This window comes from Hippocampus comes, unplaced genomic scaffold, assembly GCF_001891065.2.
Source record: "Hippocampus comes isolate QL1 unplaced genomic scaffold, H_comes_QL1_v1.1 scaffold50, whole genome shotgun sequence".
NCBI lineage: Eukaryota > Metazoa > Chordata > Actinopteri > Syngnathiformes > Syngnathidae > Hippocampus > Hippocampus comes.
This window is the reverse complement of record NW_017805122.1, coordinates 425928-447054: the sequence shown is the minus strand read 5'-3', so window position 1 is coordinate 447054 and position 21127 is coordinate 425928. Positions and strand designations below refer to the sequence as shown.

General features: G+C 46.2%; 2 protein-coding genes across 3 annotated transcripts in view; one reads left to right on the top strand and one right to left on the bottom strand.

Moving 5' to 3' along the window:
- rapgef5a (Rap guanine nucleotide exchange factor (GEF) 5a) overlaps positions 1-21127 on the bottom strand; it is a 39131-nt gene that overhangs the window by 4391 nt on the left and 13613 nt on the right. Inside the window, exons 2-13 of one of the 2 annotated variants that reach the window (XM_019866166.1) lie at positions 18360-18410; positions 17243-17349; positions 16836-16957; positions 16540-16717; positions 13989-14070; positions 13838-13886; positions 13665-13738; positions 12319-12498; positions 6997-7136; positions 6285-6385; positions 1238-1316; positions 994-1138 (exon numbers count right to left, since the gene is read on the bottom strand). In XM_019866166.1, coding sequence (XP_019721725.1) covers positions 994-1138; positions 1238-1316; positions 6285-6385; positions 6997-7136; positions 12319-12498; positions 13665-13738; positions 13838-13886; positions 13989-14070; positions 16540-16717; positions 16836-16957; positions 17243-17349; positions 18360-18410 — 1308 coding nt within the window. Of the gene's footprint in view, positions 1-993; positions 1139-1237; positions 1317-6284; positions 6386-6996; positions 7137-12318; positions 12499-13664; positions 13739-13837; positions 13887-13988; positions 14071-16539; positions 16718-16835; positions 16958-17096; positions 17199-17242; positions 17350-18359; positions 18411-21127 lie in introns of those variants that run through there. The other variant, XM_019866168.1, reaches the window with a different exon arrangement.
- Positions 4550-5679, top strand: LOC109513610 (uncharacterized). Its single transcript, XM_019866169.1, has 2 exons — positions 4550-5212; positions 5284-5679. Exons 1-2 carry the CDS (start codon positions 4573-4575, stop codon positions 5295-5297), a joined length of 654 nt encoding a protein of 217 aa, XP_019721728.1. The 5' UTR covers positions 4550-4572; the 3' UTR covers positions 5298-5679.

Here is a 21127-nt window from a genome sequence, read left to right as displayed (position 1 = left end):
CTGTTTCATAAGTCTTGTAAAACTCCGCCTCTTTCCTCACTCTGCGGGAGCCGCGTGGCATTATGCTGCCTCGAGATTGCAAGTTTTCAATGTTTCCAGTCAAGACTGCTGGTGCAGAAGGCAAGTGGTTCGCCGGGAAGGTAAAAAGCCTGCGGATTCATTAAATTATTATTTTTTTAAACACATGGGTGAATATTAAATATCAGTCGTGGTTTAAGTGTACATGGAGCAGCATCATTAACTCTCACGAGACGCGACTCATGCATGCAAACACCTGCTTGTCATTGTCATTGACCCACCAAAGGCTCCTCCCGCTCCTAGTTGAAGTCTTATTTCTCTGTTGCTAGGCAACTATCGCCCTGGTTGCACACTGTACGAGATTATACCCATGCCAACCCTCACGGCTTTGGTTTCCGTAGCAACCCAGCCGAAGCCGTCAGGTTACACAGGGACAAAAAAAAAAAAAAAAACAGGATTTTGGCAAGAGTGTGCCCTTGTTTTAACCAAACGTGTAGCTATTCGCAGACGGGATGATCGTCCACACGCGGGCGTCTTTCAGATTCTCTGGCATGCGCTGCGCGTGTACATTTCTGCGCAGCCGGATGAAATACGAAAAAAAAAAAAAATAAACGATTTTGGCAAGAGTGTGCCCTTGTTTTAACCGAACGTGTGGCTATTCGCAGACGGGATGATCGTCCACACGCGGGCGTCTTTCAGATTCTCTGGCATGCGCTGCGCGTGTACATTTCTGCGCAGCCGGATGAAATATGAAAACCATCATCATTTTTACAGAAGCTTTGGCGTTTAATCCTCCCGTCTCCGCCACTTTGTTGCCCTGCGGCACTTGCGGATGACAACCTAATTTCAGAAGAACAATGCAGGTGAAGATAAATGAAACTGGAGTTCAATGTGATATTGAAGGAAGAAAAAAAAAAAGAAGAGCTCTGGGGGGGCTGGAGTGGCGGGCACAGAGTGATACGCAAGAGCACGTACCTTCATGAAACCCCGAACATGCTCCTCCTCCTTGAGGAAGTCCTTGTAGAGTCGGCTCCAGTGGGAGACCAATTGCAGGACCTTGCGCTTCCTGAAGAGGGTATCCTTTCCCTCCTCCTGGCCCCTGCTGCGCACGCTGCTATAGGTGAGAGCAGTCAAGGAGACGGCAAACGACGCGTGACGAGACTTTTCGTAACCTGGACGGATGTGTTCCGATTTTGTCCGCCTTTGTCATGAAGGATATTGTCCCAGCAGAGCTTGACAGAGGTCAGACGTGGACATGAACACCAGGTAGGTTAACAGGAAGTCGTCCAACAGCATTTCTGTAGCAGGGCAAAGGTCTCATCAGCCGCGTGCACATGAATACACTCTTTGAAGGCTTATCTTTTAGAATGGCAGAGTAAAAAATGAACACTCACTCAACCAGTCTTTCATGACTTACACTCTTTACTATCAGAAACGTATCACGTTATTATCCTCGGTTCTGACTGACACTCATTCATTGATCGTTTTATTTTACTCGACTCGCCACTCGAAGGGAAATTATCCCACACGCGCTTGCTAATTTACGGTGACAGACAGACACGCAGATCCGATCCGCCAACACGTACAAACAAAAGTCTTTCGCGGATGCAGCCAAGGGAAATATGTCAGAGTGAGGACATGATCACATGTCATCCCATTTTAAGAGCTAATTGCTTTGGCTTTCTGGTCTGTGCTGGAGGACTCCAGGTGGGGTTATGTAAGAAAGGCTTGGCGCGAATGCACGCATATGAACCTTGGGGGGGGAGTTAAAGATTGCCACGAGGGTATTTTGTGTGAAATCCTTCCAAGTGATGGTTGGCTTGAGCAAGCAACACCTTTTGCAGAATCAACGGGACTTGTTTGGCTCCACGTTAACGTGCCTCTCAAAGAATAAAGGAATTTTGCATTCTGTGACATATTGGCATCATGGGTTGGCAAGTGGCTCAAAGCGGAATATAAAGAGCCCTTGAGAGAGCCCTTGAGAGAGAGAGAGAGAGAGAGAGAGAGAGAGAGAGAGAGAGAGAGAGAGATGTAATGAGTAATTGCTGGCAGCAGTGTACAAAAGCCTGCGTGCGTCAAGAATATTCGCCCCGGAAAACGTACGACCCAAATATTGTTCTGTCGGGCTCGGAGTGAAGAAATCCATTCTAGACAACGGAGCAAAGGGTCTTTCCATCAATAAGTGATGAGAGATGACTTAGGATTCAAACGCCGCCGCCGCCGCTGCCTTCACATTGTGTCCGAAGTACGTTGATGCAGCCACACAAAGTACACGGCGAGATGGGCGGTGCGGAAGAGGCTCCTGCGTCACAACTAGACACTGAAGGATTGAAATACAGTATCTGGATTTATTTTTGAGGTTTAGAGCTTACAATGGCACTTTGCAGTAAGCTTTGGGTCATTGTCCATCTGCACTGTGAAGCACCATCCAATGACTTCTCAAGATAAGATATCCTTTATTTTACATTCTGCTACTTTTGACAGCAGGCACATCATCACCAGCTCCAATGTGTGTCACGTGCCATTTATGGACTGTCCGAAGTACGTTGATGCAGCCACACAAAGTACACGGCGAGATGGGCGGTGCGGAAGAGGCTCCTGCGTCACAACTAGACACTGAAGGATTGAAATACAGTATCTGGATTTATTTTTGAGGTTTAGAGCTTACAATGGCACTTTGCAGTAAGCTTTGGGTCATTGTCCATCTGCACTGTGAAGCACCATCCAATGACTTCTCAAGATAAGATATCCTTTATTTTACATTCTGCTACTTTTGACAGCAGGCACATCATCACCAGCTCCAATGTGTGTCACGTGCCATTTATGGACCTGACGGTATGTCAATTAAATAATGACAAATAAATCAGGTATGCAAGTGAGCTTTTCTAGATGAATCAAGATTTTGGTTCAGCAACAGGTGGCGAAATCTGGACCGCACAAGCGAGTCAAGAGGTCAAACTGAAAACACAAATAAATAAATACATCTCTCCCCCCCAAAACTCATGTGCCAGAAAAAAAAAAGCAAAGACATTTTTGAAATCAGTGTCAAAATACATTTAGGGACACATAAAGTCATCTGTGACTAAACTTTGCTGGTGATCAGTGTTATTTCTCGAGCTAGCGAGCTAGCTAACCAAAGTGATTTCTCATTGTCTTCTCCTCGGGCAATTATATTCTCCTCCGACGAGCCTCCTGGGACGCTTGCCCACTGTACACTCTCTGGGATGATAAATATCCATTTCTTTCAACAACATATGTCCTCTACATTTGCCTGCTGGCACACAAAGTCAAAAACATTCACTCATTGACAACAATATTTCTCTCACGCGCACACACAAGCGAATAACTTATCCAGCTGCGACCTTGGGGGACTTTTATCTCTCGTGAGAGGCGGAGAATGGTAAAATTAAGTAAAATTGAGAGTTGTTTTTCATCATTTTGTGGCTTTATTCTAGTGGACCTTATAATCGGTACACACTTCATGCCGATCAATATACTTTGAGAACATCTGCATAATTTTTTTGGTCAAATATGTTCTGCATATTTTTGCACCTTAATCATGCAGAGATGTTATTAATATCAAGGTTGATGGGGAATGAGAACAAACACCCTCGCTTGGTGTGGGCGACGCTGGCATTGATGAGCCTGTTGAATAATGACGACGATCATTGCAGTACCGATTTAAGCGTGGCATAGATTTGTCGAGGATAGTGAAAGAGCGTGTTCGAAGGTCCCATGTTGTAATCCAACAGTATTTCCATCCGGCATTGTGAATATCATAAAAGATTGCAAGAGTAGCTCGGGGTTGTTGCTAAGCCAGAAATTGAAAAAAAAAAAAAGGATTGAATAAGATACTCGGGGCACGTGTGATCATTGGAGGGTCACGGTACAAGTCCCGCTGCGAGCAAATCGAAATTGGACAGACGCTAGTCCACAATCCTGATGATGTCATCATGCCCTTGAGCAAGGCACCAACCACGAAACAGCAAGCAGATGATTTGACTGATGCGGAAATATCACGGAAAAGAAAGATCAAAGATGATGATCACTGGGATGACTTTCATAATTCTCCTTGGATGACTGGGGTGGAACTACAACATACACAGTAAAAATGTCATATCCCCTCTGGGGATCAAAATGAGTCGGTTTTGCAACTTTTGACGTGCAGAGTAAATTTCAATGATCCGCCAACGGTAGTCACTGAAAACCGCAGGTGGGGTTATTGTCTTTGCACCACTAGCCCGTCGCCAAACTCGAAGATGGAAGCACACACGCCTTGTGAGACCACAAAATTGTGTCGCAATCAACAGATTTGGAGTAAGCTTCTCAGTGATGGCGGCGATGATCAGTGATGTCATTGAAGATGGCATCGCCGCTGCCTTTGTCACAATGCGCCGCGACGCCCACGTGCATCGCCGATCAAAACGACCGTCACGCTGAGCGCTCGCCGCATCGACGCGAGCGCAGGAAAGTCAAACGCTGCGACGCTGCGAGCGGCACATCCCACCCCCCACCCCCCCCCCAAAAAAAGCGTAGGCCCATCGAGTGAGCGGCATGTCAAAAGATGATAAAAAAGAAATTAATTTTGTCCACCGGGACAAATTTCTCGCGGAAATGTTCCTGAAAGCCGAGAGGTCGGTCAAACCGCATACGACGTTTCAAGTCAACCCGTTAAAGAAAACGCATATCCTTCCAGACACGCCCACCACCATGGACCCGTCGATAGTGATGGCGAAAATTAAGGAGCCTGGTTTCGCAGATACGACCGTAGTCAAGTTAAACATGGACCCGCACGGCAAGAAGGAGGATTTGTGGGATCCCGAAGCGGAAGAGGCTCGGCAAAAATTGCTGAACAACAAGCGCATGAGAGAAGGCCTTGATGAGCAAATGAAGGAGCGGCAAAGAATAAAAGAGGAAGAGCGACGGATCAAGACGGAAGAGCAAGAGATGATCAAGTGCCTCGGCGAATTATACGAGCAGGAGCTCGAGGAGTCCGCGCACAACATGGCAGAGGCCAAGAAGAGATTATATCAAGAAATACAGGAAGATATCGCCGATAGCCGGCTGTTCCGGGAAAAAGAGGCGCACAGAGAAATGATGGAAAGCAAAAGAACCGCGGAAATACAACTCAACTTACTCGAAACGTACTGGAAAAGAAAAACGACCAAGAAAGTTTTTCCGAAGAGCGGCCGAAGTAAGAACCTGTAACCGAAGACCCAACGCGTATCCTCATCTCATCATCGTATCTGCAGAAGAGCGGCCGAAGTAAGAACCTGTAACCGAAGACAACGCGTATCCTCATCTCGTCATCGTATCTGCGCAATGGCAGAGGCGGCGGAGAAGCAGACGGCCGCTTTGTCTGAAGAAGAACTGGATGGGCCTTCAATCGTGGCTCCAACTAGCCCGTCAGTGCCAATGGGCGCCCGCCCGGAACCGCAGCATGACTTTTAAACCTGACGTGGCTAACAGGTAGAAGACAATAAAATGTCACACTCGCGTAACGGTGTGAAATGAATACCGATTTGGTGGTACCAGCATTTCCATACAGTTCTTGCATTGGTGGTGGAGACACGAGTCCAGAATCCAGTCGTGTGCTGTTTATGAATCTTCTCCGAAGCTGTTCTTGTTCACTGCCCTAATAAAAGTCTGTCTAAAAATCCCCATTTTTGATTTATTTATTTTTTCAAGCTTATTTAGCTCCAATAAGCTCGATAAATTCGTTGTCTCTTGGGTTCATCCGTTTTTATTTTTCTTTTCTAAAAAAGGGGAATTGAACTTTGCATGGTCAACGTTTGGAAATTGCGGCGGCAATGTCTGCGATCACCTCCTACCCCCCTCCCTCCCCACCCTGAGGGAGTCTTCTCACAACAGCCATCGGAGCATGTCACCTCTTGAATAGTTCTCGCGTCTACAGGCGGTGACATGGCTGAATGACTGCACACAAGCGCCTGGATGCGATGCGAGTGCTGAATAATCTCCACACGCGCACGCGCACACACACACACACACACACACACACACACACACACGAGGTTTTGTTCGAACTTGCTTGACATCCAGGATTTCAGCGCCATGAGTGGCACGTTTGGTATGTACTGCAATGTGGTTTTTAAAAATCGACTAGTCAACCGGCCCTTTCATGTGGGCAACGAGAGCCGCACCCGCATTCGTCTGTTCGTCGACACTCTGCAGACTTGTTTTGAAACGTCCTCTCGGACTAAAATCGCTCATTTTCTTGGAAAAGCAGGCACACATTTCAAACTTACCGCTCTCCGTACTCTCGGGCGCCCCTCTTTGCTCATCGAGACGCAAGTCACTCAGCAGATGCTCCAAGATCTTCAGTGGCGTCCCAGACACCACCACATACCTGTAAGACCAAAACGGATAAGAACCCTCCTCGCTCGAGCGCCAGCCGCTTCGGTCGCTCCATCCCCCGTCCACGTCAGTCTCGTCGTCGTCAATGTAACGAAAATGGGGAACGTCGAATGCGCAGGCGACGGCCTCATGATTGCCGGCTTCTTCTTCTTCGTCGTCGTCGTCATCGCTGTCATCTTCGTCCAAGTCTTCCTCTGCTTTGGCAAGAGTCGCTCGCTTGGTGGTCATCCTCGTGAACGGACACCGGAGGAGTTTGTGTGGTCATCTAAGTTTTGCGCAGCCGCGGGCGAGAGCTCGAATGTGAGGAAGGAAAAAAAAAAAACCTCTCCTTGTGCCTCTTGTCATCTAAAGATTGAGCGCATACTTTCAAAGCAATTGGGAGGGAACTGTTGCTAAACACGCACACACCCACTTACTAACCTGCGTCTGTTAATAACACTCGCTGGGTTGTGCATTTAGGCTGAGCATAGACCCCAAAAGAAAAAAAAAAAAGGACTTTCAAAAGACACGGTCATGATTTACTTTCTGGAAGAAAGCACGCCTACATAACTTTACTTGGGTAAATATGTCAATGTAAGAGGATACGCGGGAGGCGGGACCGACCTTTTGTCTTCCTCTCTGGACCCGCCCCCCGACGACGTGGGCGAGGGCCGTTCGGATGGCGACGTCAGCGACGATGTCACCCTCTGCAACACCAACACGTCGCGTCCTCGCTCCTTCAGACAAACTCGCCCGACCACCTCCTGACGAAGACAGCGGACGGAACGGAATTTTCAACAAGCCAAAAAAAAATTCATCAAAAGAAGCCGGGTGAGATTTGGACTTTTAAATTCAGGCGAAAGGAAGACGACCCCCCCCCCCCCACCCCCCCGGATTGGTCGCGATATTAATGAATTCCCTACACTGGGTAGCCCCTGTGTACATCCAAAGGATATTCCTCAAGTCATCCAAAATGGGGGAAAAAAACAATCAAGTTGTGGCGTATACGCTGCGGCGCCAACAACATGAAAGGTTTCTCCGATTCATGTTTCGGCGTTCTCGGGACAAATGCGGTGGGCGACACGTCTCTTTGAAACATGAAGCGCAACCTGATCTGGGACTGGCACCCGATGACGCCGTTACGGACGATGAAAAAGGGAGTACAATAGCGTGTGGAAAAAGGAGGCATCGTAAACAGGTGGAGCGAGGAGGATCAAAAGAAGACGTCAGGAGCGGGAGAAGAGATCAAGAAGCATCGTCTCTCCTCCAGCTGCGCGCGGCGCACTGTCAGCCCGAGGGACTGAGAGACGATCACAACTGCTCCAAAGAACCACACAGACGAGTCAATCTGCTCCTCCACAGCACAGATGCATCCGGGATATCAGGTGGTATTGCACGCGCGGTTTACTTGCGTGAACAAAAGAGCTCGGGTTCTAATTTTTAAGATGATCAGCCTCCAGGGGGCATGTTTGCAAAACAGAGAGATTGCTATGGAGTGGTTGGCAAAAGTCAAGTCGACTTTATTGTCAAATATGCTCTATGTGCAACATACAGCACGGATGAAATTTCAGAGTGCAAACGCAGGAGAGAGAGGAGCCGCCGCGGGTGCCCGCGCCGACACCAACAGAACAGGTTCACATAAAATGACAAAATGATACACCACAACACATAAGACACAGACAATCGTGTAATCTTAACCACTTTTCCTGCATACATTTTGCGGTTTGAAGCAGTTATCGATGAAAGAGGAGAGAATCAAAATGTCCTTTCACCAGTGGATCAGAGACGTCATGCTGAAAATGTGCACACGTCTGCTACAAGCGAAGTTCGAAAGCAAACAAGAAGCTGTAGCGTCCATTGACGAAAAAGAGAGATTGGCTCACATCTCCTGTGCCAATGTAAATCCGCTTCAATTCCAAGCCGCGACTCCCAGTTCCACATACACACACACACATTGTGCATTGAAAATGTAATACACTGTAAAAGTGGAATTAAACCCGCGGCACAGCATGCACTTAAAGGAGACACTTGGGCATGACTTTGATAGTTCAATGGAAGCACCCCTGCATCTCTTCCGGAACATTCCGACCTGTCAGATTTTACAGGCCTAACGTCCATTTTTTTTTCCCAGTCAAATGTCATCTATACAGACACACAAAAAAAAAAAAAAAAAAAAAAAACTTACATCTTCAATTAAACTGACTATGTTATAATGATGGGGAAAAAAACGAAACAGGATTATGTAAGTGGTGTGATTAGAAATACATTAGCAAGAGCTGTGGGAATGTGCTGCTACATTGTAGATAAAGTAGCAAATTGTTGATGTATCCGATTAGACGCGCGATTTAGATAGCCAAGAACAACAGGAGAAAGCCCAGAATGGAGAAGTGAACACGCACACGAAAACATACGATCAAAAGAAAGTGTGGCAAAGCTTAAACCGGTCATGCGATGTGTACTTGTATCACAAGAAAACACACCCAAAATAATTAGAGGGGCGCCAGATAAGAGCACAAATTTAGGAAATTGTGTAAGGCACAGAAAGCGGCAAAAAAAAACATATCGAGATACAAAGTAGGAAGTTGAAAGGCTGCGTGTGTGGGGTGATGGCGTGTTATGTAACACGGATTAAAGAAAAGAGAATGGAAAGTGGGAAAGCAAACAAAACCAAAAACTTGTCAGGTGGAGAAGACAGCGCTTAAATCCAGATCAAATATTTTATGAATACTGAAACAGAAACAAAAACAAACCAACAAAAATACATGTTGGATGCCCAAGTATGTCACTGGGCGCCATTTTCTCCAATAATAAAACGTGGACAACTGACATGGAGGAAAACACTAACAATCCAGAGTTCTCAGCCTTTACACGCAATTATCTTCAAACATCCATAAAGTATTGACAAGCAAATAATCTCTGAATTGACTCGACAGGGTTTTTAATATCTACTCGAAATTCAAAATGTTTATTCTTTCGGAACAGGAAATGGGACTTTTTTAATTTGTCCTTGGCTAACAGGTGCGTCAGCCTTTTTCCCTTCCTTCAATTCAACCATCTGAACATCCTTCACTCTCCCCAACCTTCCTCACTCTCTCTCCTTTTGTCATTCCCCCGAAACTCATTTTCGCTTTCCTCTCTCTTCAGTGGGTTCAAGCCAGGTCTGCCTCTGCATCTGCCTTTCGAGCGGGCAGTCTCAACGCCCCCCCCCCCCCGAGATTTGGATTTGGGAACAGCGGGCCGGAGACGAAACAGCATGCACCTGCTATGTCGCACGCAGGGTCACGCACGCAGAAGATGACGTACGGTGCAGGGGAAAGGCGGGCTTGGCCCCTCACGGAAAGCCAAAGAGGAAGCACTCTCTGCTCCCGGCCAATTCATGCCGGTATGTGTGCGTGCGTGTCGGCATAGTCATAATCTGTGTTGTGATAGCTCGAAGGCCTACTTCCTGGAAATGATGGATAGGAAAAAATGAAATCCCAATACATTTGGGCAAGCAGTTTGCACAGCCGCGGCAAGCGTTGACTGACACATCCCCTCCATGAAGTGAAAGACTGGCAATGCACTGTAAGGACCTGCCAATGCATTCTATGCGATTGTTACCTTCCGGGACGGAATGGCGTCTGAATGAAATGTATGAAGTCAAATTGGTGTTCACTGAATCGAAGGCAGCGATGCATGCAATCCACAACACGGACCGCATGAATCATATCGCTATGGCAACAGACGGTACTGCTTCGTCAGGGCTCGGCCGTCACGGGAAGAGAAAGTAAAATCAAGTCACTATGACAACCTTAGTCAAAGGAAAGCGGTCTTTATCGCGAGCCAAGGTTGGTTTGGGCGCTGCACCGTCTAACAACTCTCTCATCGCTGAGATTCTGTTTCATATCCAAGTACGGCCCCTTTGATGTGCCGCCCTCTTATTTCATGAATATTTCAAAGCATCGCATTCCGCCAGTGTGGTACCAAAGTATATTTGCCTCAAGTGAGTCGAGTACCATCATGCTGGAATCCATTTTTAGCTTATGTTCCAGGAAATGACTTTTTTTTTCCCCCAATTACAAATCTTCAAAAAAAAAAAAAAAAAAAGTGAAAAATCAAATGGGGACTAAAATCAAAAGAAAATATTTTCAGGTGTCAGTTGTTGTTGCTTTGCCATAAAAGGAAAAGATGCTGACACAACTCAATATAACAGCTCGTTTACTGTCCAGGAAGCAGCTTTCCAGAGCCCAGCAAATATGGTGCCTTGCTCAAGGGCACAATAGCCCTGCGTGCCAATGCCAGTTAAGGGAGTCAAACGTTAGGTCGGCGGCAATATGCGCTTTCTGCATTATCGGTTGTTGTCAATATTTGCCGTTGCTTGAAAGTAGACTCGTGCCCATTTGATCACGTGATTGGAAATCGGGGTCGATCACTTAATCTTCAGGTGTTCAGTTGTTGTTGCTTTGCCATAAAAGGAAAAGATGCTGACACAACTCAATACAACAGCTCGTTTACTGTCCAGGAGGCAGCTTTCCAGAGCCCAGTAAATATGGTGCCTTGCTCAAGGGCACAATAGCCCGGCGTGCCAATGCCGGTTAAGGGAGTCAAACGTTAGGTCGGCGGCAATATGCGCTCTCTGCATTATCGGTTGTTGTCAATATTTGCCTTTGCTTGAAAGTAGACTCGTGCCCATTTGATCACATGATTGGAAATCGGGGTCGATCACTTAATTTGCCATAAAAGGAAAAGATGCTGACACAACTCAATATAACAGCTCGTTTACTGTCCAGGAAGCAGCTTTCCAGAGCCCAGCAAATATGGTGCCTTGCTCAAGGGCACAATAGCCCTGCGTGCCAATGCCAGTTAAGGGAGTCAAACGTTAGGTCGGCGGCAATATGCGCTTTCTGCATTATCGGTTGTTGTCAATATTTGCCGTTGCTTGAAAGTAGACTCGTGCCCATTTGATCACGTGATTGGAAATCGGGGTCGATCACTTAATCTTCAGGTGTTCCATTATCGGGTGAATAATACCCGATTTTCTTTATTTTTTTAAAAAGTCCATTGGAAGGTGTGCTCTCCCTCACACACTTGCGGGATCCAAACCGGCTAAATCAATCCCTGAGACAGTTTCCGATTTGATGGCACCTTTTGCACTTGCATGTGATCCCGAGGCTGGGCGTCATCAAATGGCCAGGGCGTCTGATGTGACGTGTGGCAGATGCCGAAAACGCACACGCCGTTACAGAGGGCGCAAGCCGACTTCCTTTCGTGTTGTGAGTGTGAGTGGGGATGGTTGGTCGTCTGTTTGCGCCCTGCGATTGGCTGGCAACCGGTTCAGGGTGTCCCCTGCCTACTGCCCCTAAGACGCCTGGGATAGGGTCCAGCACCCCCCGCGACCCTTGTGAGGATAAGCGGATGGGGAACTGATATACAATTAAAAACTCGATCTCGACTCAAGCTCATGGAAGGAAGACCCCCCCCCCCCCCAAACTGCATTTTGGGGACAGATCTGGATAACAGGCTAAGATTCAAAACATGTGACACAGGCCGGACAAAACAGCCCAAAAAGGGATCCGAATTCAAAGATTTGTTTTGAAATAAAATGCTTGAAAAGATTGCAAGAACTATCACCCCCCGCGACCCTTGTGAGGATAAGCGGATGGGCTAAGATTCAAAACGTGACACAGGCCGGACAAAACGGCCCAAAAAGGGATCCGAATTCAGAGATTTGTTTTGAAATAAAATGCTTGAAAAGAATTGCAAGAACTACGTGGCACTGAGTTGCGTCGATTCCAGTCACAGTGCACTCTACTCATGACATTCAAGTCACCATCTGGAAACGTCGCTGCTTCGAAATGACAACAATCGCGTGCGTCAGCTTCACCAAAAGTGACCTAAGCGTGCCATTGCGAGCAATCCTACCCTACATGATCTCAATCACTGGCATGTGACGCATGCTCGACTCACCGCCTGGCTCCTGTCCGGTAACCGGTAGTTGTGGTTCTGCAGCAGCCGGCAGCCATCCTTGGCCAGACGTTGGACGGCCTCAAAGCCCAGTCGGCTGGTCAGCTCCTCACGGCCACACACGGTCCCGTTGCCGCCGCCGCCGTTGCCTCCACCGCTTCGCAGAGCGCACGAGCCGCCCAGCTGCAACACGGGGGGCATGAACACATATCTCAACCCACAGTCCCAAGACATGACGGAGAGAGTCCGACTTTGCTGGTGGGATGTACGCTCAGTGTATTGGTCCGACGTGAAAAGTTATGCCTGATCCCGAAGTCTGCGTTAACTTTCATTAAGCCCGTGTGAGGAAAAAGAGAGGCAAAAAAAAAAAAAAAAAAGTCATCCAGGGACTCTTTATCTCTGGTCTCTAAAGCCTCATTATCCCAAATCGGATTCATTCTACATTATACTCTGTAATTCCCTCTATCTGTTGCATTTCTTTCTTTGTCTCCATGTCAGCAGATCTGGCGGAGAAAGAGCGAATGTGAGTGATTATCAGCCTAAGTGGGCGGGAGTGTGTGTGTGTGTGTGTGTGTGTGTGTGTGTGTGTGTGTGTGTGTATATTGGCTTGTGCGTCCCTCTGCTCTAATCAGGATTTAGAAAGTTTTAACCGTGTTAGCCTTGCTGAACGAAGAGCAAAGTGCATCATTGGGAGTTTGCGGGGGGGGGGCTCGAGTATGAAAGGAGATCGAGATTAAAAGTATGCAGGGGGAAGTCATGAGCAATGTCGGCAAATGATGGGGAAAAAAAATGCCTGTGTTGTGTGTCATTATCACTCGTGGCAGGTAGATTTTTTTTTTTTTTTTTGAGGGACAGGAGGAGGGGATTTTTAATTTCCTCAAGAGTTAAGTGACCACTTCCTGTGTGCTTGACTATCCCGTCGTGGCGTATAATCGTGGAGGCTCGCAAGTTGAAGGCATCACTCCCACACATTCTGTTTACTAGAAAAACACCCTCGACCGGCGCTCATCTGGGGGAAGGCCTGATAACACACAAACACACACACACACACACACACACACACACACACACACACATACACACACACAAAGCCCAGGAAGTGTTTGTTTGCAGTGTGTGTCACACTTGTTTCTCGATCCCCCCCTTTGTGTTGATACGTTTTTGAAAACACCCCCCACGGGAATGAAGTTACGGACATCCGCTATTTTTGCACCATTTTGTACTTGTGCTTGTGTGTATGATGTTTAGGCAAAAACAAAAATATACAGACGGGTTATTTGACGGTCAAGCTCGCCCGAGACTTTAATGAGGACGGGGGGGAATGAGGAGAAAATGGATTGCTGTTTTACCGGGCTGGACTCCGCAATCGGTGAGTGGACGTCCTGCTGGCTTGTCTCTGGCATGTCAGAGTCCTGCTCTGATACTGCAAACAGAGACAGAAGTCGGGTAACATCTTTTTGTTTTTTTTTTTTTTTTGCAAAGGTGTGTTGTCCCAATCGACTCTGGCTGCATGTTTACTCACAAGCTTTGCGCGTTTTTCGGGCAAGAGCAGCAGCCAACTCACTTTGTACCTAATGGAAATGGGGTGGAAAGAAAAAAAAATTGCACAGTGTATCATTCCATACAGTGCGTTTTTTTTTTTTTGTTTTTTTTGCGCACAGATATTGACGTACTGTTGACGTGAGCCTTTCTAGCGCTTTCATCTGGAGGATCTCGCTGCAGACATCCCGGTTTCCCTCAGAGTCCTCCTCTGACCTTGGAGAGACACAAAAACAGCTCCACTTATTTCCTGGTAGTCTGATCCAAAGACTGAGAGAGCGCCACAGAAAGAATAGCTCCCTGTTTGATATATCTCGAGCAACGCAAAACTGCTTGCATCACTGATGGAGGATGAGCACGACTGCCTCTGGCAACACCTCGCTGTTTATCATCAAAGATGCTGCAAGGTGCAGTCATGTTCCACGATGTAGCGCATGCACAAATCTCATTCGAAATAAAAGAGTACGAGCGTAAAAGTCACAAATCTTCCTGTTTTCAGCGTGTTTCATAAATGAAAAGTAGCCCTCCCATCATTCGATTTTTTTCCCTTTTTTTGGGGGGGGTGGGGGGGTGTCTGAATGTGCCGCTTGATTGAATGGTGTCTGTTTCGTAGGCTTACAGCTCACCTGCCACCTTGATGAAGACAAGCTACCGTATTTTTCCGCACTATAAGGCGTACCGAAAAGTCTTCCATTTTCTTAAAAGCTCACAGCGCGCCTTAAAATGAGGTGCGCCTTGTGTACGGTCATTACGGTAATATGTCGACCCCCAAGATGGCTCCTTGCTGGAGACATGCTTACAATGTTATCACTTTTTTCAATGAAACTACGAAAATTGAAAATAATGCCTCAAAATAGAAAATCAAGCGAGGAAATCACAAAATAAATGATCTAGGCCCCCTATACAATTAATTTTGGCATTTCCTCGTTTGTGAGCCTCGCGCAAAGACCGGTGATGACATTTGCGAGGCCTGGATGAGAACATCGAAACGAATTTGCAATTGTCAGCTCATCTCAGAGATCGTGTTTTCCAAAACAACGACTGACGTTGTGCCCCACACCAGTAAAGTTTTTCTAGACAGCCAGGTGGAGGACGTCAAGCGGCAGGGTGTGTGTGCGCGGTGGACAGGCAGCAGGTGCCAGCGGAGCAAAAAATAAAAAAATGCAGCAATCAAAGAGAAACGGGAGTCAAAAGCGCCAGACCGTATGAGAATGTCGAATACGTAACCGCATCTGCACAAATTATTTGGGCCAATAGTTGGGATAAAAGGAGTCGTTCCATTCCGGTGTATGCACACTTTTTTCTAATGTTCCTATATTTTCGAGGCCAGTGTATTAGGGTGCGGGGGGGGGGGGGGGGTTTGACTCAAAAGAAAAAAAATAGAGTTTTTATCTTGACTGTCCCCTTTCAACAATTTTCTTTGTGTTGAAGAGCACCTAATTGTCTACAAATCGTCGAGGTTGACTGTACGCTTCTCAGGATGCCCTAACGGCACCTTTTCAGACTGGCACAGATGAAAAAAAACTGATGGGGGGGGGGGGTTTAAAATGCCACATATGCGACTTTTGCTCATTTATCCGAGTGACAGATTGAGTTCAGCGCCACCCTCGGCAGGAATCCCACACACCGTAAAAAAAAAAAAAAAAAAGGCACAGCAAAGAACTTTAGCTGACACCCGCTGGATGCGGAGGTGCGTGCACAAGCGCGCTGAGGATTTACACCTCCGTAAAGGGATTTGGATCCGTGCTGGAATTAGAGGAAGATATTGGAGAACGTGTGAGGGGAATATACCGGATGTCGCATGAGCAGTCGTGCACGGGACATCCACCAACTCAAGTTTGTTTGTTTTGTTTTTTTTTTTTCTCAAAGTGAACATCTTTCCTTTTCTGTAGCTTGTCCCAGAAAGGACACCCTGGTCTGGTTGCCACTTGGAAAGCGTGATGATAACCTTGCCGAGGGGGAAATTCAACTTAGGACTGAAAAGTGTCTGCCTGCTCGCAATCACACAATGTCAGCAATACAATTCAGTTAACATCAATTCCATTTCATCAGTTGAACCGGGCAGGCAGAAATGAAAGAAAAAAAAAAAACGCAGCTCGTATTTATTGCCGCAAACTAGTCATTTGAGTGGGAAAATGTTGACAATATGAATGACTGACATTTATGGCAATCTTGAAGTTGGGGTTCCATAAAAGGGAGAACTGTTGTGCAACCATTTCTTTTCCCCTATTTTCTTTTTGTTTTCTTAACAGTGCAACGCGATGTAAACACCTTCGTGTTCCCTCCTGGGCATCTATTCAAAGGGTGAATATTTTCAACTTTGTTTATTTTCTCTTTTATGATACGCTGGTGAACCTCTCGACTGGAAAAAAAGACATCCCCTGCACGGTTAATAACAGTAGTTTGCGTCTGGGGGGGGGTGACATAAATCACTTGTGCCGTTTGTTTTGCATTCCGTTCTGTCGCCGCGACCCTCCAATTTGAAAGGCATCAATAGGCCAACATCAGAGACTTGGCAGAGCACCAAATTGACGTCTACGTGCGAGCGAGCGGGAGCTGTGGTTCAGATCAATGGAGACGCTCGTGGGGTTGCCAAGACTCTGAGTGATGGAAAACACAAATGCAACATTCTTGCCAACTCCAAACGTCATTGATTGAACCTATTAGCTTTGAGCTGAGACTTACGGGCTGTCGGTTCTGTCCGCAGAGCGAAACTGAACATACGGGGCAAGTTGTAGGAGGAGCCTAACAGCCTCTGGCCATTCCCCTTCGTTGGCACGAAACTCACAGGAGGTCGAGTCGCACTCCTCAAAACTGAACTGGTAGTAAGTGTTGGCGTCCGAGAAGACGACTCGCTGGTCCACTGGCGAGACAAGACAGCGTCTCATTGCGATGGTACGGAAGCAATGATGACATGACAAAATATTCTTGGCTAGCATGGATCACGTGAGCAGATGACAAAATGGAGTTTGGGGATTTACCGGACAGGAGGACGCCCAGTTCCAGCAGCACCTGCCAGACGCGCACGGCGGTGGTCCGGCAACGCACGTACACACATTGCTCGCACAGCCACTGCACCAGCTCCACGCCCACATAACTGCGCCTGTCAAATACATGAGATGTTCATTTTGCGTGCGAGCAAAAAGAAAAAAAAAAAAGGGCGCCAGTGATGCATACCGTACGGCATTGTATCTATTTTATTTTTTATATTTTGCATACACTGCAAAACTCCGTTATCTTACTGCATGCACAGCTTGACTGTCAGGTCAGGACGGGGAACTACTCTGACTGGTTAATCAGCGGTTACGCTTCATCACACACATTGATCGATGCCAAAGGAGACATACAAACAAACAAAAAACAAAAACACAGAGACAGTCAAGTGTACCGTATGATTCTGGCTAGGTGTATCTTGTCTTTAGCTGGGTATGGTCCATGGGAAAGGAAACCGTTTCTGACAGCCCGGCCAGCACAGGGGAAACTCTGGGAGCATGACTGAGACACGTGCAAAAACAAAACAAAACAAATAAACAACAAGAGGAATAGTAGAGCAAAGTTTTAAAACGTCATAAAAAGAAGCTAAATGCACAAATACACTTTGTTCAAGTATTATTAACGAGCTCCTTATATTTGCGTATTGGAAACGACCAATGAAAACACGTTTTGTATTTTATGTTTAACTTTGTCAGTGCGGTGGAGTTTGGCACATCTGCCTCATGATCGGGAGATCCCGGTTTGAATCTCTTGAGGAATATCTCGGTGATTTTCCGCCACATCCCAAACACATTCTTCTTTGTGATTGCTCAAAAGTAACTCCGCGAAGAAGCAATGGTAAATGTGGGGCAAATTTAATGAAGAATCTTTCATCTTGGAGACTTTGGAATTAAAGTTCTTATCATATTCGACCCTCGGAGAAAAGAGGATGTTTATTTTAGCGTATTAAGGTTTTTTTTTTCTGAGCTGTAAAACAGAATCCCCGATAGTGCTTGACGCAGCGAAGTGACGCCTGGATTCAGTCAAACTCAAACAAGCAGACGCTACACGGTAAGTCTGGCGAGGTGCTGCGGCAATCGAGCTGCCTGTAGGCCAAAATTAGTTTGAGTGCATCCAGATTTGACATATGATGACAGTTTAGCGCTTTGCTTTGGTTGAACCGCTTTTTTATTATTTTTTTTATCCTTTCAGGTTTCCGATCGGCTTGAGACGGAGAAAAAAAAACAACAACAAATTGACAGTAAAAGCACCAGCAGCAGCACTGACGTTTCAAAATGTCACTTTTTTTGTGCACCTTTCAAGAGTAAAAAGAAGAGAAATGTGACCGCCTCTCAAAACTCTCCCCGAGATCATTGTGCGTTTGCTGCATATATATATATAAACGGCCTAAAATGACCCCCCCCCCCGAGATGAAAATCCACACTGAGCTCATCTGTATTGAGGCTAAACAAACATACCGTCGCCTTGTCGCGAAAACGAAAGAGATGACATCATCATCCGTGTGCGCTCACCTTATTTACTGTCGGGCCTGCACTCGGTCCAGGGATCGTGTCAGGTGATTGCTGTTAAAAAAAAAAGAAAAAAAAAAAAACACACACACACACAGCCATGAGATCTTCCACACACGTGCACGCACGGACATGCGCACGCGTAAATACACAAAATAAACACAACCCCAACCGGTGAAAGACCAGTTTGGCAATCCCGAGCACAATTAGCCACCGCGCGTACGATTCAATAGCCGCAACAACCGCCTCTCATTCATTCACGTGATTCATTGACTTGACCTTAAGAGGGCGGTCTTGTGCGAGCGCCGAGCAGGACGATTTACCTGATTTCAAGTCAGGGGAAATATGACACACGTTTTCTCTCTCACCACTACAAGGGCACTGTGATCACCGTTCTTAATAGCGAGTACCATGACACCAGGTTGTAAAGCCGTTGCCCCCGGGCACACCCAAACTACCTCCTACTTCTCCTACCAGGAAATAGGCTCTTAATCTTTATGGATTAGTATGGCGGCAGCGGAGTTTATTGACACACCCGAAGTGAAAAGCTGGTCATAAAACTGATTAAAATGACTTACGACGGGTAAAACGACTGCGGAATTGGCAGTAAATGAAAGAAAAAGGTTCAAAGACCCTCTCCAAGTGAGTTCTGAGATTTTGTGGAGCACCCGCTGTGCTCCTGTGAGATAATTCACCAGTTCTCCTGGAAAACTGGAAGTAATTACAAAACCTGGATGTCGACTACACGTCTACATCAAGAATATGTCGAAATCCAGATGATGTGAAGCCACTGGACACGATAAAATTGAGTAAATTCAACACTGCATTTTTTTTTGGGGGGGGGTGATTATTTTTTATCAAATGGCGTACGTATGTGAAGTATCTCTTTCAGTGACTATATTTTCACGAATCGAACACACAGTACATACGTGTAGGCATAAGAAAGATGCTAGACAAAGTCGCATCCATCTTTTTTTTTTTTTCAAGTTGCCCAAGTGGTATTTGATTGACAGTTGACAGTTGAACAGGGTGTTGGTTTCAGCGCGTTCAGCGAGATGACACGAAATGAGTGACATTTTATGTATTGGGTGCTTTGTTTTTTTTGGGTTTTTTTTAATGATTGAAATTTGGCAGGGTTCTTAACACCCTGTCGTGTGTCAAATACAGAAGCGGGAGGTAGCAGCCTCCTTCCTCTCTCGCCTTCAGCCCTCATTATTATTCTAGTGGTTATACACTAAGTTGTCATACACTGGAGTTTCCCCGCCGCAGCATCATGTTTGCGGTGGGCAGTATTAAAAAAAAAAAAAAAAAAGAGCGACACTGTGGACAGTGGAGCGCTTTAAATGGCATCATCATGTTTTAAACATGCTTGTCTTGACACATGTATGCATCATTTCGTTCATCACAGTAGAATTCCCAATTTTAGAACATCACAGCTCAGCTTATTTTTTTTTTTTCATTTATTTATTTTTTTAAATGTGATCAGTCAAAACAAATGAGACGACCCGACCGTGTCCTACACGAATGTCAAGCAGCATGGCTCACAAAGTTGTGGGTTGGAAAACCGTCGTAGCTGACGAACGCCCAGATGATGACAATATGCCGTCGTGGAAAGACGAGTGCACACGCATTCGCGCACGGGGGGGAGGAGAAAGAGAGGATACAGTAGCACGCGCTCGCTAAAGTCGATGAAACACACAAGACACGGGGTGGGGGGGGGTGTGAATGTGACAGATGGAGAGGGAGCGAAACGAGCTGCGGAGGGATCATTTTAATTATGTTCATTAAAAAGAGAAACGTGGCCGAACACGATGGAGACGGACGGGGAAAGCGAGACGGAGGTGGAGGGAGACAAATGCGCGAAAATCACAACAGTGACTTCACATCCACTTGAGAGAAATTACGATACGCAATGGATGTTTCGCGACACGACTGGAGGAATTAAAACAAGCAAACCAATTGTCACAAAACTCCGTCGACCAGGAATCATTTTCGGAGGGACACATTTTCATTTTCACTAACTTTTTACGACTAATCGTTTCCATAATGGGTTCAAATTAGAAATTTGAAAGGAAACTGTTTGAAACGTGACGTAACAATACCATCAAACTACAGCGGTGACCCGTCGTGACTTTTGTCGCGATACAAGCCGATTGGAAAAAAAAGCTTCAAGCTGTTTAATGCCACCCCCAGTTTAAGATTCCCGTCAAACAAAACAGCAAACAAAGAAAATGACACGCTGGGTATTCAGAAGTCCATTTAGCGTACGCTAACAAACAGTGCGCAACGCCATAGGTGGGACTAGCAAAGAGCAGGCTTGTGTGGCGGTAAAAACAAACATTCCAATACATCCGAAGAATATAATAATTCTCACAGACACGTTTTCTTTATCCTCTGTGAAAAACGACGAATATTGCTGCAGGTTTCTGAATGGCTTCCAGTTGTGAAACTCTCATTTCTGCCTGCAAAGTTTGTGTGACACAAGAGGCCAAATCGCGCACACAAGAAGGACCCGCATTGGATTATTATTTTTTATTTTATTTTTTTTTTTTTTTACATTTTATTCATTGATAAAAACATTAAAGTCGAATATTACAGACCACAATTTTCCTTATTGAATAATACATGACAAAATCTTTTTGTTATTTATTCGGGGTGGAGGCCTGAACAGATTCATGGCATTTCCATTGATTTCAATGGAGAAAGATGATTTGAGATACGGGGTGAGATGGAGCCCGGCAGACAGGCGAGTCACTCATTACCCCCCCCCC

What these genes read in the sequence shown, in the direction of transcription:
- LOC109513610 (XM_019866169.1), top strand. Translation starts at nt 4,573, where the DNA reads ATGTCAAAAGATGATAAAAAAGAAATTAATTTTGTCCACCGGGACAAA.